This window comes from Prinia subflava, chromosome 7, assembly GCF_021018805.1.
Source record: "Prinia subflava isolate CZ2003 ecotype Zambia chromosome 7, Cam_Psub_1.2, whole genome shotgun sequence".
In the NCBI taxonomy this organism is placed as follows: domain Eukaryota; kingdom Metazoa; phylum Chordata; class Aves; order Passeriformes; family Cisticolidae; genus Prinia; species Prinia subflava.
In genome coordinates, this window is record NC_086253.1 from 20,264,845 (window position 1) to 20,278,242 (window position 13,398).

Consider the following 13,398-nt stretch of genomic DNA (forward strand, 5'->3'; position numbering starts at 1 on the left):
AAAAAGCTGTCTAGAAGAATTGCTCTATTTTTAGGACTTGTTTTTTTAATTTTCCTCAATGTGGTTACAACATTAGTTTTAAAACATGGTTCTCCTCTCCAGCCACTAGACTAGGAGAGTGGAGACCTGGCTATTATGTCTTTTGGCTAACCAAAGTCACTTAGAACCTTTGTTTTGCCAAGTACACGTATTTCAGAATGAAGGAGACAGAAGGATACTGCCATATCCTTGATTATCTGTAGCTGATGACCAAAATGTTTGGGATGATGAACACCGTTTTTTCTACAGTGATACCTCACTGAAACTGAGTGTAGAGTAAGGTATGTTTCTTGAGCTTCACCAGTTGGGGGATCTGAAGTGTTATTTCAAGGCAGGAAAAATGCCATGGCTTATAACAAGGCATAAGGGAGGAACAAATTATATGCTCTCTGTTACTGTAGTTTTTCCTGTACTTGGCATGCCAGTACTAGACAAACCGTGCAAGTTTCCTGGCAACTCTGTTGTGTTTTCAATTATGAAGGGTCATTATAAAAAATACCTCATCACATTGTTGACTAAATACTCATTTTTTAAAAAGAAGGTACCTTTTCACCCCCTGTGTGAACACTTTCCCATCATTCCACACTGCATGTTACTTTGTGTGAATGCTAGTCAGGATATTGCTGCAGGTGGTAACTGATGTCAGGTCAGAGAGACATTCTGGAGAGGAACTGATATTCATTAAAAAACAAACAAACAAAAAACACCACATTGTGCTGATGCGACAAATGAGTGTCATGGATTACTGAAAAGTAGATTGTCCTTGTTCTTTGAAAATTGCTGAGCCTTGCCTCTTGTCATGCTATTTTCAGTCCTTTCTGATTGTGTTTGTTTGTTGTGCTCCTGTGTAATGTTCAGAAAAAGTGAGGTTGTCTGGGAGTATGGCCCCCTGAATGCTGGCACTAACACTAACAAAAACACAAGGGTGATGTTTAGTCATTTTTCTGCAAGCAGACTAAGCTTGAATGAGTATACTACCTGCTGTATATATCTGTAAATCAAAAGAGAAAAGCAACAATGGAACTTTGTCTTGGTTCCTGACTTCTGCTTTCACCCTGTTTCATCTATCCCAGCTCCATGTGCCTTCATGTTTTCAGGCTCTGCAACCATTACAAGCCCAGCACAGAAGTCTTTTCTACTCTGCTTTGCAACCTTGTCAGCCCAGGCCTTGCAGGCTTTTTATATCCCAGCTTTTCAAGCTGTGACAGTCTGAGTTCTTTAGCCTTTTTTTTATTATTATTATTGCAGACATACAGGTCTTGGCAGCTAAGTTTCCTACAAATTTAGAGATCACAGCCACAGAAATAAGTTTCAAGTCATGCAGTATTCAAACAGAAAAGTGAAAAGAGTTACTGAAAGTAGAGTACAGAGGGATTAAAAAAAAAAAAAAAAAAAAAAAGAAAACACAAGTAGAGGAGGGGGACCAAAGTAGCTGGCAGAGTTGCTATGCTGGATTAGGTCCCAACAGAGATTGATAAACTGTTCCTACATCTTCCTGCAAGTTGTTCTCCCTGTCTAGCCAGGAGAGCAGGAGGGCTGGATGGCCTGATTCCCAGACCTTACACAGAAATATCAAATAGGAAGCTGCTAGTGTGAAGCAGTCAAAGAAATGATTGAAGGGTGCCTCTCCTGGATCCTGCATCTCAGTTCAGGAAACGTTAGTTGGAGACCAACTACCCTGAACTTTCTAGTAGGCAAAGACTTTGTGAGCTGCAGCAGGATTCAGGGAGATAGATACTAGGAGATGTAGAAGTCAGTGAAAGAACAGGACTCTGCTGGTGATCCATTTGATTCCTCCCAAGTATCTGCATCCCAGCTGAGACTAAATCAGTAATTTACAGTTTTAGTTCTTAAATGAATCCAAATAATTTTAAATATTCACCAAGACAGCAAAAATAAGGACTATGTAGTCCACTTCTAATGCATAAATACACATATAGTTCTCTATTAAGAAATAGATTTTTATTTTGTAACTCTACAGCTTTTAAAGTTAATCAAAATTCTATGCAGACCAGGAAACATGTATTCACAAAACATTTTGTTACAAAATGAGGTAAATCAGAACATTACCAGCTTGGTAATGTTTTTTATCTGAATGAGTCTGAGCATTTTTACTGTTTTATATTTTTTAGGAATACTGCATGAAATGCAGAAAATCATTCAACAACAGGGGAAAAAAAAATCTGTGTGGGAATTGGCTTTAAGCTCTCTAAGTCACCGATTAATCAATCCTATATTTCAGATTTCATTTTTCTTTGTTTAGGACTGACTTTGATGGATACCACATATTTTCACAATCCTTTCCACAGACCAAGTGATTGTTCATCAGGACACCTTTTAGAAAATTCTAAAGCAATTCTCCAAAGATCTCAAGTAAGGCATATGATTTCTCTATCAATTTGAGTGAAGAAAATATTTGTAAGTTACATCTGGAATAGAAAATCTCATTTAATTATTTTAATTATGTAAAACTGCAAGTGTCTCAAATGTTAACTACTTTGTTTTAGGGGTTTGTTTGTGGGTTTTTTTGGTTTGGTTTGTTTGTTTGTTTTTGTGTGTGTGTGTATGTAGTTTGGTGGGGAGGTTCTGTTGTTTGTTGAGGCTTTTTGTTGTTTGTTTTTTCTTAATTATAGATATCTGTAATTGAGCAAAAATATTTATTTAAAAATGTAAATTAATTTTCATTCAGATAATTAGTATGTTTCTTTAAAAGGAAAGATCTTTTTTAACTAGTAACTATATATTTTCTCCTCTTTTTTGTTTGTTTGTTCTTTGTGTGGAAGGCATTTAGACAACTTGAAACAAGTTTCATTACTTCAGAACTAGATTCTTAAATTTAGTACATAGCTACCTAAAACAGGTTTACTGTGGATGTGAACAGTCACTCAGGTCTTCAGAATAAAACCCCCAAAACACTATCCTTCCAGCTGTCACTCAGCCTTGGAACATTGTGGTGGTGTGGATGGTTGGACTTTCCCCATTTCAGTATGTTAAACCTCAGTTGGACTCCACAAAGAAAGTTGGGACAGTGTAAGCAGGAACAAGCAGGTGCTGTGAAGGACTGTGACAAGGAAAAGAAGGACAGACGAGGGAGAGGATTTAAAGAGAGAGACTTAAGGAAAAAGGAGAGGGTGCTGAAAGAAGGATATAGGAAAGAAGGTTTTGAGGCAGAGAGAAGTTGAAAGATATATGGGTGGTTTACCAAGTAGGAAGGATTTAGATATGTGAAAAAGATGAAAGGCTGGTGGGTCCTATATTGTATGTTCTGCACAATGCTGTATGTTCTGCACACCCCCCCTTAATTGAAATTCATAAGTTGCTACATCCTCCCTACAAGTCCCTATTCCTAGCTCCCCTTGGTCACATGTTACCTTTTCCCCTCTTCCCGCCACTGTGTTATCCCTCCCCTATCCCCTAATTGGTTCAAGGCTTGCAACCCTTCCCCTTATCTCCCAAGTGTCAAGTTTCCATTGGTTGCCGCAAAGAGGAACTCCCATTTCTCCTCCCCTACCCCGAAAGCATATAAGCTGGTGCATTTCTTTGTTCGGTATCCAGTTCAGCCTGGTTCCACTTCGGTCTGGACAGTGCTCTGTTGGATTAAAGTTGTGGTTCCTCTGTCTGGCTGGCTGGATCCTCCTTTCTCGCTCTTAGCGCGTCGCTTCAGTTATCCTACTGCCGTTCAAGCCTCTCCCAGGGCCAAGAACCCACAGGGCTGACCCCTTCGTTCCGCTGAGGGGCAGCTCGGATTCCGCTTGCTCCGGTGCCTGGGCTGGCTCGGGGCGAAGCCAAGGGGCTTTAGTAGCGGCACCGCGACAAGTGGCTGGCACCCCAGATGGGACCCTGAGGAGAAGCCTTGAGTCTCCGTGGAGGCTCTTGTCTTCCCTCTTTGTGGTCCCCGTAAGGATTGGCGGTACTTGCACCAGGCGCGAGCACCGAAGAGTTTCAGATCCAGGGCAGTCCCACCGCTGCGAGTCGAGCAGCCTCTTCGGAGGAGCGCTCCTCGCAGATCCAGGAGGCAGCTTCGTCGGCAGCACTCCCGGCGAAGTCTTCTGTGCGCTGAGGGTTCCCCAAGACCGCAGGTAAGTACCCTCCGTCGGGGGCACGCGATCAGGACCCCCTCTCCAAGCCACGGGGGAGGGCTCCGAGGAGAAGTCTGCGCAGGACCGGGGGGTTAACGCTTTTGTTCTCGCTCCCGGTTTGGTCGTGCCCAGGCGGTTTTCAGTTCTTTTCGTTCGGGTTTGTTTCGTTAGAGTGCTCCTGCCAGCTCTCGAGGGAGGCTCGGAGCTGGGGGAGAGTCGGGTTTTTGGGGACGTTGCGTGTGCCGCGCGCCGGGAGGATCAGTGGCTTTAGCGAGTGCAGGGTTGCCCGGTTTTTAAGTTGCGGCAGTTACGGTTTTCTGTTTGAGATTTAGTTGGTCCGGTCTTGGGTGAGGGTGGTTTTTCAACACCGGCGAGATGGGTGCCTCGCTTTCGACCACCCAGAAAGGAGTTTATTATGTTCTTGTTAGAGTTTTGGAGGAGAACAAGGTTCAGTTCTCCCGCGGTTCGTTAAAAAGGCTGGTGCGGTGGCTTTCCATGCAGTTCAGTAACACGTCTGAAGAGCTTGTGAGGAACCCCCGTTATTGGGAGGCGATCGAAAAAAAGGCGGCCAATTCGGATAAATGTCCCCAAGATTTTATGTTTTTGATTGTCAAATTTAAAACGATCGCTAACAGCTCTCCCCTGCATGAAAAGCCAACGCGACCGCCCGCCCCAGTTTCCCGTTCCCCTTCTCCCAATCCCCGTGTTCCTCGGAAGGGAATTCTGAGGAGAGCCGCAGACCCTAGGTCTGCCAGCCCAGGCTCTCACCAGAACTCCCGGTCCCCCAGCCTCAGCAGTCTTGTCCGGACTGCTGAGGAATCCTCGGGTCGCCCTGGACAAGCGGCCCGGGGACGCAGCCCTTCCCCTGTCTCCCCACGTTATCGACCAAAAGTTAGATTTAATCTTGCTGCGTCACAGGAGCCACAAGATGGCGCCTGCGACACACAAGATGGCGCCCATTCGCGCCGTTCTCCTACCCCTCCCCCGCGTCCCCCTCCCCCGAAATCCAATCCCTTCCTTGACCCAACCCCTTCATACCCGCCCAACCCCTTTTATCTGCCCAACCCATTTTACCCCTTGGTCCCTCCCACACCCGCCCCCTCTGTTCCCTCCCTTGCTCCACCCATGGCTCCTCCCACATACCCGATGTCTCCTCCCTTTGTGGCCGCCCAAACCCCGCCTTTGGTTCCTCCCTTTTCCCACGCTGACACTCCTCCCACTCCTGCCCCCTGGCCCGCCCTAGGGGCGGAGCCAGGCACTTCTCCCCACCCCGGAAGGAGGCCATCTTGGAATGATAGTTCCCACGCTGCCTCTTCCGGTTCCCACGGTAAGGAACCGGAAGACAACAGCGATGGAAACCAGGAAGTACATCTCTCAGCTGCGCCTGTCACCTACCGAAGGGCTCGCGGGAGTAGCGAACCAAAACCGAATTGGCAGCCATTTTCACAAAGTATAATTCGAGATTTATGTAAGGCGCACAAAGAGTTTGGGAGAGAGAGCCCGTACTTCCGCGGCCTCCTTCAGGCAGACCTAGCAGCTGCGACAACCCTTCCTGCAGACTTAAAGCAATTATTTTCTTGCCTGATGACACCGGCTGAATTTGAATTATGGCTTGCTGCATTTAGGCAAGCCCTGCGGGAAGAGCTGCCGCACCTGCCACTCCCAGCAATTGATGAGGGAGGTAATCCCCTTACTGTTGAATTGCTGGGAGGAGAAGGTTCCTTCGAGTCCCCTCAAATTCAGGCACTGCTCATTCCACCAGCAGTTTTGCCTAGGGTGCGAGACCTGGCCTGCAAAGCCTTTTTCACGATGCAGCCTCGTGCACCCCTGCCGCCGTTCACCCAGATTAGGCAAGGGGACACAGAATCATTTGTAGATTTCGTGGACAAGATGACTAGGGCTTTAGAAATACAAGTAACGGACGGGCTCGCCCGTAAGAGAATTTTGGAGGAGATTGTTTTTGCTAATGCTAATAATGTGTGCAAACAAGCGATTTTAAGTCTCCCTCCAGAACCCCCACGGACTCTACAGGTGATGCTGCAAGTTTGCCAGCAAAAGGTCCCTTTCCTGCTTCAACATATGACCACCGCAAGCAAGCAGGGAACTCGGCAGGTGCATGCTGCGGAAGATGCGACTCCTCGTCGCCCACAGGCCCGCAAGCCGGCAGCGTCGAACCCAGCCAGAGCACGGGTCGAGTGCTACCTCTGCCATGAAAAAGGGCATTTTGTGAGCCAATGCCCGCATAACTTGCTGGCAAAGCCTCGGCCGCAGCAGGAGGACTCCGAACACAATTCAAAAAACTAGGGGGGGAGTGCGGGCCCACCCGGCATGATGACCCCAACAGGGTGGGCAGTGCAGAAGAGAAGGCAGTCAACGCCTTTGGGGGTCACTGGACCAAGACAACTATCTCGGACTGGCATTTCCTTCACCCTTCCCAGGAGGGAACTTTCCCGGACTTGACGTTAACACCATTTTGTAAACCTTACAGGTTGAGGCTCACTCACAGTGCACACCTCAGAGATACCAGCTGGTACCCAGTTCGCGTGGATTGCGAAGACCTTCTGGACTGGCCTTTTCAAAGGAAAGGTAAGTTCATTGTTGTTGGGGACTGTAAATACACTCCGCAAGACATTGAGGTATACCCGGGGACCTATAAGGGTGACCCCAGGTTCCTCAATGTCTGGCTGCGTTCCACTCATCCCCCAGCTTTCCACCCAAAGGGACAAATAGTGGCCCAGGCAATTCCACACACCAGGCCAGATCAGTATCAGGTTTACCCTGAGGAAAGGCCACTTTCAGTCAACGCAGTGCATCGGATCACAGAAGAAAAACCTATAATACAATGTACGATGTCCATTGGGGATGAGTCCGTTAATAAAGGTCTTCTTTTCGACACAGGAGCAGATGTCACGATCATTCCCACCCGGGAGTGGCCGTCACATTGGGCCTTGGAGGACGCGCCGGCGAATATCTCCGGAGTAGGGGGTTTTCAATCGGCTAAGAGATCAGCGCGCATGGTGAAATTCACGGGGCCGAAAGGGCAATTGGCATATACGCGCCCTTTCGTTTGCAAATATGAACGGCCCCTGCTTGGTAGGGAGCTCATGTCCCAATGGGGGGTCACAATTAGTATCCCAGACCCCCCTCAGGTTTTTTGCCTAGCGGTCACTGAGGAGCGCCCAATCCTCAAACTGAATTGGAAAACGGATAATCCAGTGTGGGTTGACCAGTGGCCGCTATCCAAGGAGAAATTAAAGGCGCTCGAGGAGCTCGTGGAGGAGCAGTTACAGAAGGGTAATATCGTGGAAACGAATTCCCCCTGGAACTCGCCCGTCTTCGTCATTCGAAAGAGTGACGGAAGGCGCTGGCGCCTCCTTCACGACCTTCGCCAAATTAATAACGTTATAGAGGACATGGGATCCCTCCAACCAGGAATGCCATCCCCTGCCATGCTGCCCCGAAATTGGAATCTGGCAGTTATTGATCTGAAGGATTGCTTCTTCCAAATTCCCCTACATCCGGATGACGCACCGCGTTTTGCCTTCTCGGTGCCTACCATCAACCGAGCGGCCCCAAGGAAGAGGTATCACTGGAGGGTTCTTCCCCAAGGTATGAAGAACTCCCCGGTGATGTGCCAGCTGTACGTCTCTTCCTTGCTGCGTCCTGTGCGCGCAGCCGCGGAGGAGGTTATCATCCACCATTACATGGATGATATCCTCATTTGCGCCCCAACAACAAGCGAACTAGATAGAGTCCTCACACGCGTAACAGATTTGTTAGTTGCTGCAGGGTTTGAGCTGCAAGCAGAGAAAATTCAGCGGATGCCACCCTGGAAATACCTGGGGCTGGAAATCGGACGGCGGACCATTGTTCCCCAAAAATTGGCTATCCGGACATCAGTCCGGACCCTTGCGGATGTCCATCGACTCTGCGGAGAGTTGAATTGGGTGAGGCCCTGGCTGGGTCTCTCCACGGAGGATCTAGCACCCCTCTTCGATTTATTGAAGGGGGGAGATGAGCTTAGCTCTCCCAGGGCGCTCACCGCGGAGGCAAGGAAAGCACTGGAGAAGGTACAACAGGCGTTGTCATCACGCCAGGCGCACAGATGTGACCCCGGCTTACCCTTTCGGTTCGTGGTGCTGGGTAAGCTCCCGCATCTTTTTGGGGTCATTTTTCAGTGGGATTCGAACACCACACAGCATGACACCAAGGGCCACGGGGGGAGAGATCCACTGCTGATCATAGAGTGGGTCTTTCTTAGCCACCACCGGCCCAAGAGACTTACGAGGCCACAAGAAATCATGGCTGAGCTGATCCGCAAGGCACGTACGCGCCTTTGCGAGTTGGCCGGTTGTGACTTTGAGTGCATCCATCTCCCCATCAAATTATCCTCGGGCCAGATCACCAAACCCATGTTGGAAACTCTGCTTCAAAATAATGAAGCTCTACAATTCGCTCTGGACTCTTTTACGGGCCAAATTTCAATTCATCGGCCGGCCCACAAATTGTTCAATCTGGATGGAAATTTTGAATTGGCATTGAGGAGTGTCCGAAGTGCAAAACCACTCCAGGCCTTGACCGTTTTTACAGACGCGTCCGGGGCTTCTCACAGGTCAGTGATGACCTGGGAGGATCCCGAAACTCAGCAGTGGGACAGTGATGTTGAAATCGTTGAGGGTTCGCCTCAAGTCGCTGAGTTGGCCGCAGTCGTCAGGGCATTAGAGAGATTTCCCGGACCGCTAAACATAGTTACCGACTCTGCCTATGTTACAGGGGTAGTGTCCAGAGCTGATCAGGCAGTATTACAGCAGGTTTCCAACGACGCGCTTTATGCGCAGCTCTCGAAACTTATAAAGCTTGTGTCCCACCGAGAGCACCCCTTCTACGTGATGCACACAAGGTCGCACACTGATTTGCCAGGGTTTGTTGCAGAGGGCAACAGGAGAGCAGATGCTCTCGCTGCTCCTGTGACAAAGACCCCACTGCCTGACATATTTCAACAGGCACAGCTCAGCCATGCTTTGTTCCATCAGAATGCACCAGCCCTGGTCCGCCGATTTCGTATCACCCGGCAACAGGCCAGGGCGATTGTGGCTTCGTGCCCATCGTGTCAATCCCACTCCGTGCCGACCATGCACGCCGGAGTCAATCCCAGAGGGCTGGGAAGTTGTGAAATCTGGCAGACCGACGTCACCCATGTGGCGGCGTTCGGGAGACTCCGGTACGTGCATGTGTCCGTTGATACCTTCTCAGGTGTAGTCTATGCCTCCGCACACGCAGGGGAGAAGGCCTCCCACGTCATCCAACACCTCACTCAGGCCTTCTCTTTCATGGGCATCCCCAAGGAAATTAAAACAGATAATGGCCCTGCGTATACTTCCAGGGAGCTTGCAGATTTCCTGCAGCAATGGGGAGTTGAGCATAAAACGGGCATCCCTCACTCCCCCACGGGTCAGGCCATTGTTGAAAGGACCCATCAGAACGTCAAACGGGTCCTTCAACAGCAAAGACCAGTCCTGAAGGTTGAGACTCCACCAATTAGATTGGCAAGGGCACTTTATGTGTTAAACTTCCTAAATTGTTCTTATGAAAAGCCAGATCCGCCAGTTGTGCGGCATTTTAATAGCAACCGCGACTGGGACCTGAGTGAGCAGCATCCGCCGGTAACCGTAAGGTTTCCCGAAACGGGGAAAGTGGAGGGCCCACTGACGCTTTTGACGTGGGGGCGCGGGTACGCCTGCGTCTCTACTGATGCCGGGCCGAAGTGGATACCCTCCAGATGGGTTAAACCGTATATTGAGAAAAAAACTAAAGTCCGGGAAAACGGAAAGCCCCAAGTCGCCTCTGCGGCTTTACGCCGCAGAAGGCGTGAGTCCAGTGACTCAGGGGAGGAGGAGAAGTCAGAAGGCTGGGAGGACCCCTTTTCCAGTGATTTCCCACTTTGTAACAATTTGTTTTTCTGAGTTTCTGTTTAGATCCGTCCAACCATGAGCGCCAAGACTGCCATCAGTTCAGCCGTCCTCTTCGCCAGTCTCCTGACCATCGCCCAGGCGTGGCTCGTCCCCCAGCCGCAACAGAACGTCTGGACTGTCTTGGCCAAATCACTGGGCCAAGACCACATATGTCTCAACCAAGCGAGTGCCGCGAATCCCATGGCATCCTGCCTCGTGGGGATCCCATTTAAAGATCGTGAGATGCCCAAGATGCTTCTAGGTTATGCTCAAAAACTTAGACAAGAAGCTGCTAAAATGGAGCATAACCTAAAGCATGCCCATTACATCGTCGCGTGGTACAATTATATTAAAAGTCTTCCAAAGTTAGAAAACGAGCCTCAGGAGCTGGAGCTTCTAGGTTCCGCCAGAGCCGAATCTTGTTTTCATATCCGCAACGACCACGTCCAGCGTCACCACCGTCATTTTGTCTCCTCCAAAGCCCATTTTAATACTCATTGGTGCAACGCTGTGTCCTTTAGTTATCCTCCAATCCCTCCCCAAAAATCAGCCCAAGTCTTTGCCCATCCCCGCCAGCTTCCCAGGGGAACATTCTTGATTTGCGGAGACCACGCATGGGCAGGTATCCCCTCTCACCTCTCCGGAGGCCCGTGCACCTTTGGGACCCTCGGATTGTTTTCACCCAACAAATCACAAATTTTGGATTGGGTTACACAAAATTCTACAAATGGTGCACATCTATTGGCACACTCTAGAAAGAAGAGAGAAGACTACTCTCTCAAAAAATTGGCAGACGATTGCGATGAGGAAATTATCCATTGGAGCAGATCTAAAGGCATCGCAATCACAGTATTTGCGCCGTGGGTCGCCATTGCTAAGACCCTCGGAGAATTAGGCCATTTGGAATGTTGGGTAGCTAAGCAATCCCGTTTGACTTCTAGGGCCCTATCAAACCTCCTGAAAGATGAGGAAATTACGAGGCAGGCAACCCTCCAGAATCGTGCAGCCATCGATTACCTCCTGCTCCTCCACGGTCACTCGTGTGAGGAGTTTGAGGGGCTCTGCTGCTTTAATTTGACATCTAGGGCCAAGGGGACTCGCGAGGCACTCAAACAAATGGAAAACATGATAGGAGACATCAAGCAAGAATACGGGGACTGGCTCAGTAATTTGTTCAAGGGATGGGGGATCTCGGGTTGGACGGGATCGATTCTTAAAACTGTTCTGTTAATTGTTTTTGTGCTTTTTGTTGCTATTGCCAGCCTTGGACTAATGAAAAAGATGTTGCAGAATTTGATTTCTTCCTCCACATCACCACCCAAAGCTGAAGTCCACCGAGTAGCCGTTGAAGTAGGCCCAGAAGCGTTCAAGGAAGAGGAGGAAAGCTTCGTTGATGAGGACGAGCAGGCTGAACAGCTTGAAATCACCGTAGAAGAAGTGCGCAGCCTTCCTCGAGAACAATGGCCTACTCAACAGCAGTGGTTTGCAGAATCATACCCACGTTCTGAACACCTGGTGGACCCCCCTCAATTCGGATATCTGAGATAGGACTCACAGGGTCAAAAATAAAAGAAAAGGGGGAGATGTGGTGGTGTGGATGGTTGGACTTTCCCCATTTCAGTATGTTAAACCTCAGTTGGACTCCACAAAGAAAGTTGGGACAGTGTAAGCAGGAACAAGCAGGTGCTGTGAAGGACTGTGACAAGGAAAAGAAGGACAGACGAGGGAGAGGATTTAAAGAGAGAGACTTAAGGAAAAAGGAGAGGGTGCTGAAAGAAGGATATAGGAAAGAAGGTTTTGAGGCAGAGAGAAGTTGAAAGATATATGGGTGGTTTACCAAGTAGGAAGGATTTAGATATGTGAAAAAGATGAAAGGCTGGTGGGTCCTATATTGTATGTTCTGCACAATGCTGTATGTTCTGCACACCCCCCCTTAATTGAAATTCATAAGTTGCTACATCCTCCCTACAAGTCCCTATTCCTAGCTCCCCTTGGTCACATGTTACCTTTTCCCCTCTTCCCGCCACTGTGTTATCCCTCCCCTATCCCCTAATTGGTTCAAGGCTTGCAACCCTTCCCCTTATCTCCCAAGTGTCAAGTTTCCATTGGTTGCCGCAAAGAGGAACTCCCATTTCTCCTCCCCTACCCCGAAAGCATATAAGCTGGTGCATTTCTTTGTTCGGTATCCAGTTCAGCCTGGTTCCACTTCGGTCTGGACAGTGCTCTGTTGGATTAAAGTTGTGGTTCCTCTGTCTGGCTGGCTGGATCCTCCTTTCTCGCTCTTAGCGCGTCGCTTCAGTTATCCTACTGCCGTTCAAGCCTCTCCCAGGGCCAAGAACCCACAGGGCTGACCCCTTCGTTCCGCTGAGGGGCAGCTCGGATTCCGCTTGCTCCGGTGCCTGGGCTGGCTCGGGGCGAAGCCAAGGGGCTTTAGTAGCGGCACCGCGACAGAACATGCAGGCTATGTAGATCATGTCCAGCTTCAGTTTTAGGCTCCCTAGTAAGCTACTCTTGTGCCTGTGCACATATCCAGACTTTCAGAGTCCAATTAGTTCAAAATCAATCCAGCCACAAACTTCCTCTAGACACAGGAATTAGGCATTCTTTCACCAAAACCTCTTGAAAGAGTGGAGCTCAGACACAGATTATTCCTGAGCACATAGCTATTGGGGTTTATGTGTAAACTCTCTGCTCAGCTGGAAAAGTCCATAAGTGGTGATCTAATTGTTAGAATTTTGTATTAGTATCTTGACCATGAGCTCTTTTTACTAAGTTTAAATGTATACACACAGAAGAGCACTGCACAAAATGAGAGTATGACAATTGCATTCTCAAAATTTCAATGAAATATTATAAGTTTATAAAGGAGAGAATTCTGCATCCTGTGCTATCCTCAAGGCTTTTTTACTGGCTAACTCTGTTTAGCAGCCAAGTTTCTTTGGTCTCATCCTGATACAACATGCTGATTATATTCATATAACTGGGAGCTGGTCCAGGTCCTTGATGCCTTTCTGAGAACATAAATATTTAAAATTTCTGATATTAGTTACCCATTTACTGTGTTTTCCATACCTTGGACATTCAAATAAGTGGAATATTAGGTATGATATAGTTAAAGACTAATAATGAGGCAAATATAATAATATATTATTTCATAACAAAATAGGGATCTATTTAAGGACTCCTTAAGGCTATAATTTCTGTCTATCTAGAGAAATACTTATTCTTTTTTTAAGCAGTTCCTCATAAGGTCTTGAAGGCATATCTTTTAAAAACTCATTTCAGAAATCATCTCAAACCCTTTTAACACCTTAAATTAAAAACAAACA

At 48.1% G+C, this 13,398-nt stretch overlaps 1 protein-coding gene across 1 annotated transcript; it reads left to right on the top strand.

Annotated features, from left to right (window-relative positions):
- Positions 1-6,567: 6,567 nt before the first annotated feature.
- On the top strand, positions 6,568-12,489 carry LOC134552789 (uncharacterized). Its single transcript, XM_063401747.1, has 2 exons — positions 6,568-6,704; positions 10,094-12,489. Exon 2 carries the CDS (start codon positions 10,106-10,108, stop codon positions 11,615-11,617), a length of 1,512 nt encoding a protein of 503 aa, XP_063257817.1. The 5' UTR covers positions 6,568-6,704; positions 10,094-10,105; the 3' UTR covers positions 11,618-12,489.
- Positions 12,490-13,398: the final 909 nt, after the last annotated feature.

Excerpts from the sequence above, each read along its gene's own strand:
- LOC134552789 (XM_063401747.1), top strand. The coding sequence starts at position 10,106 with ATGAGCGCCAAGACTGCCATCAGTTCAGCCGTCCTCTTCGCCAGTCTC.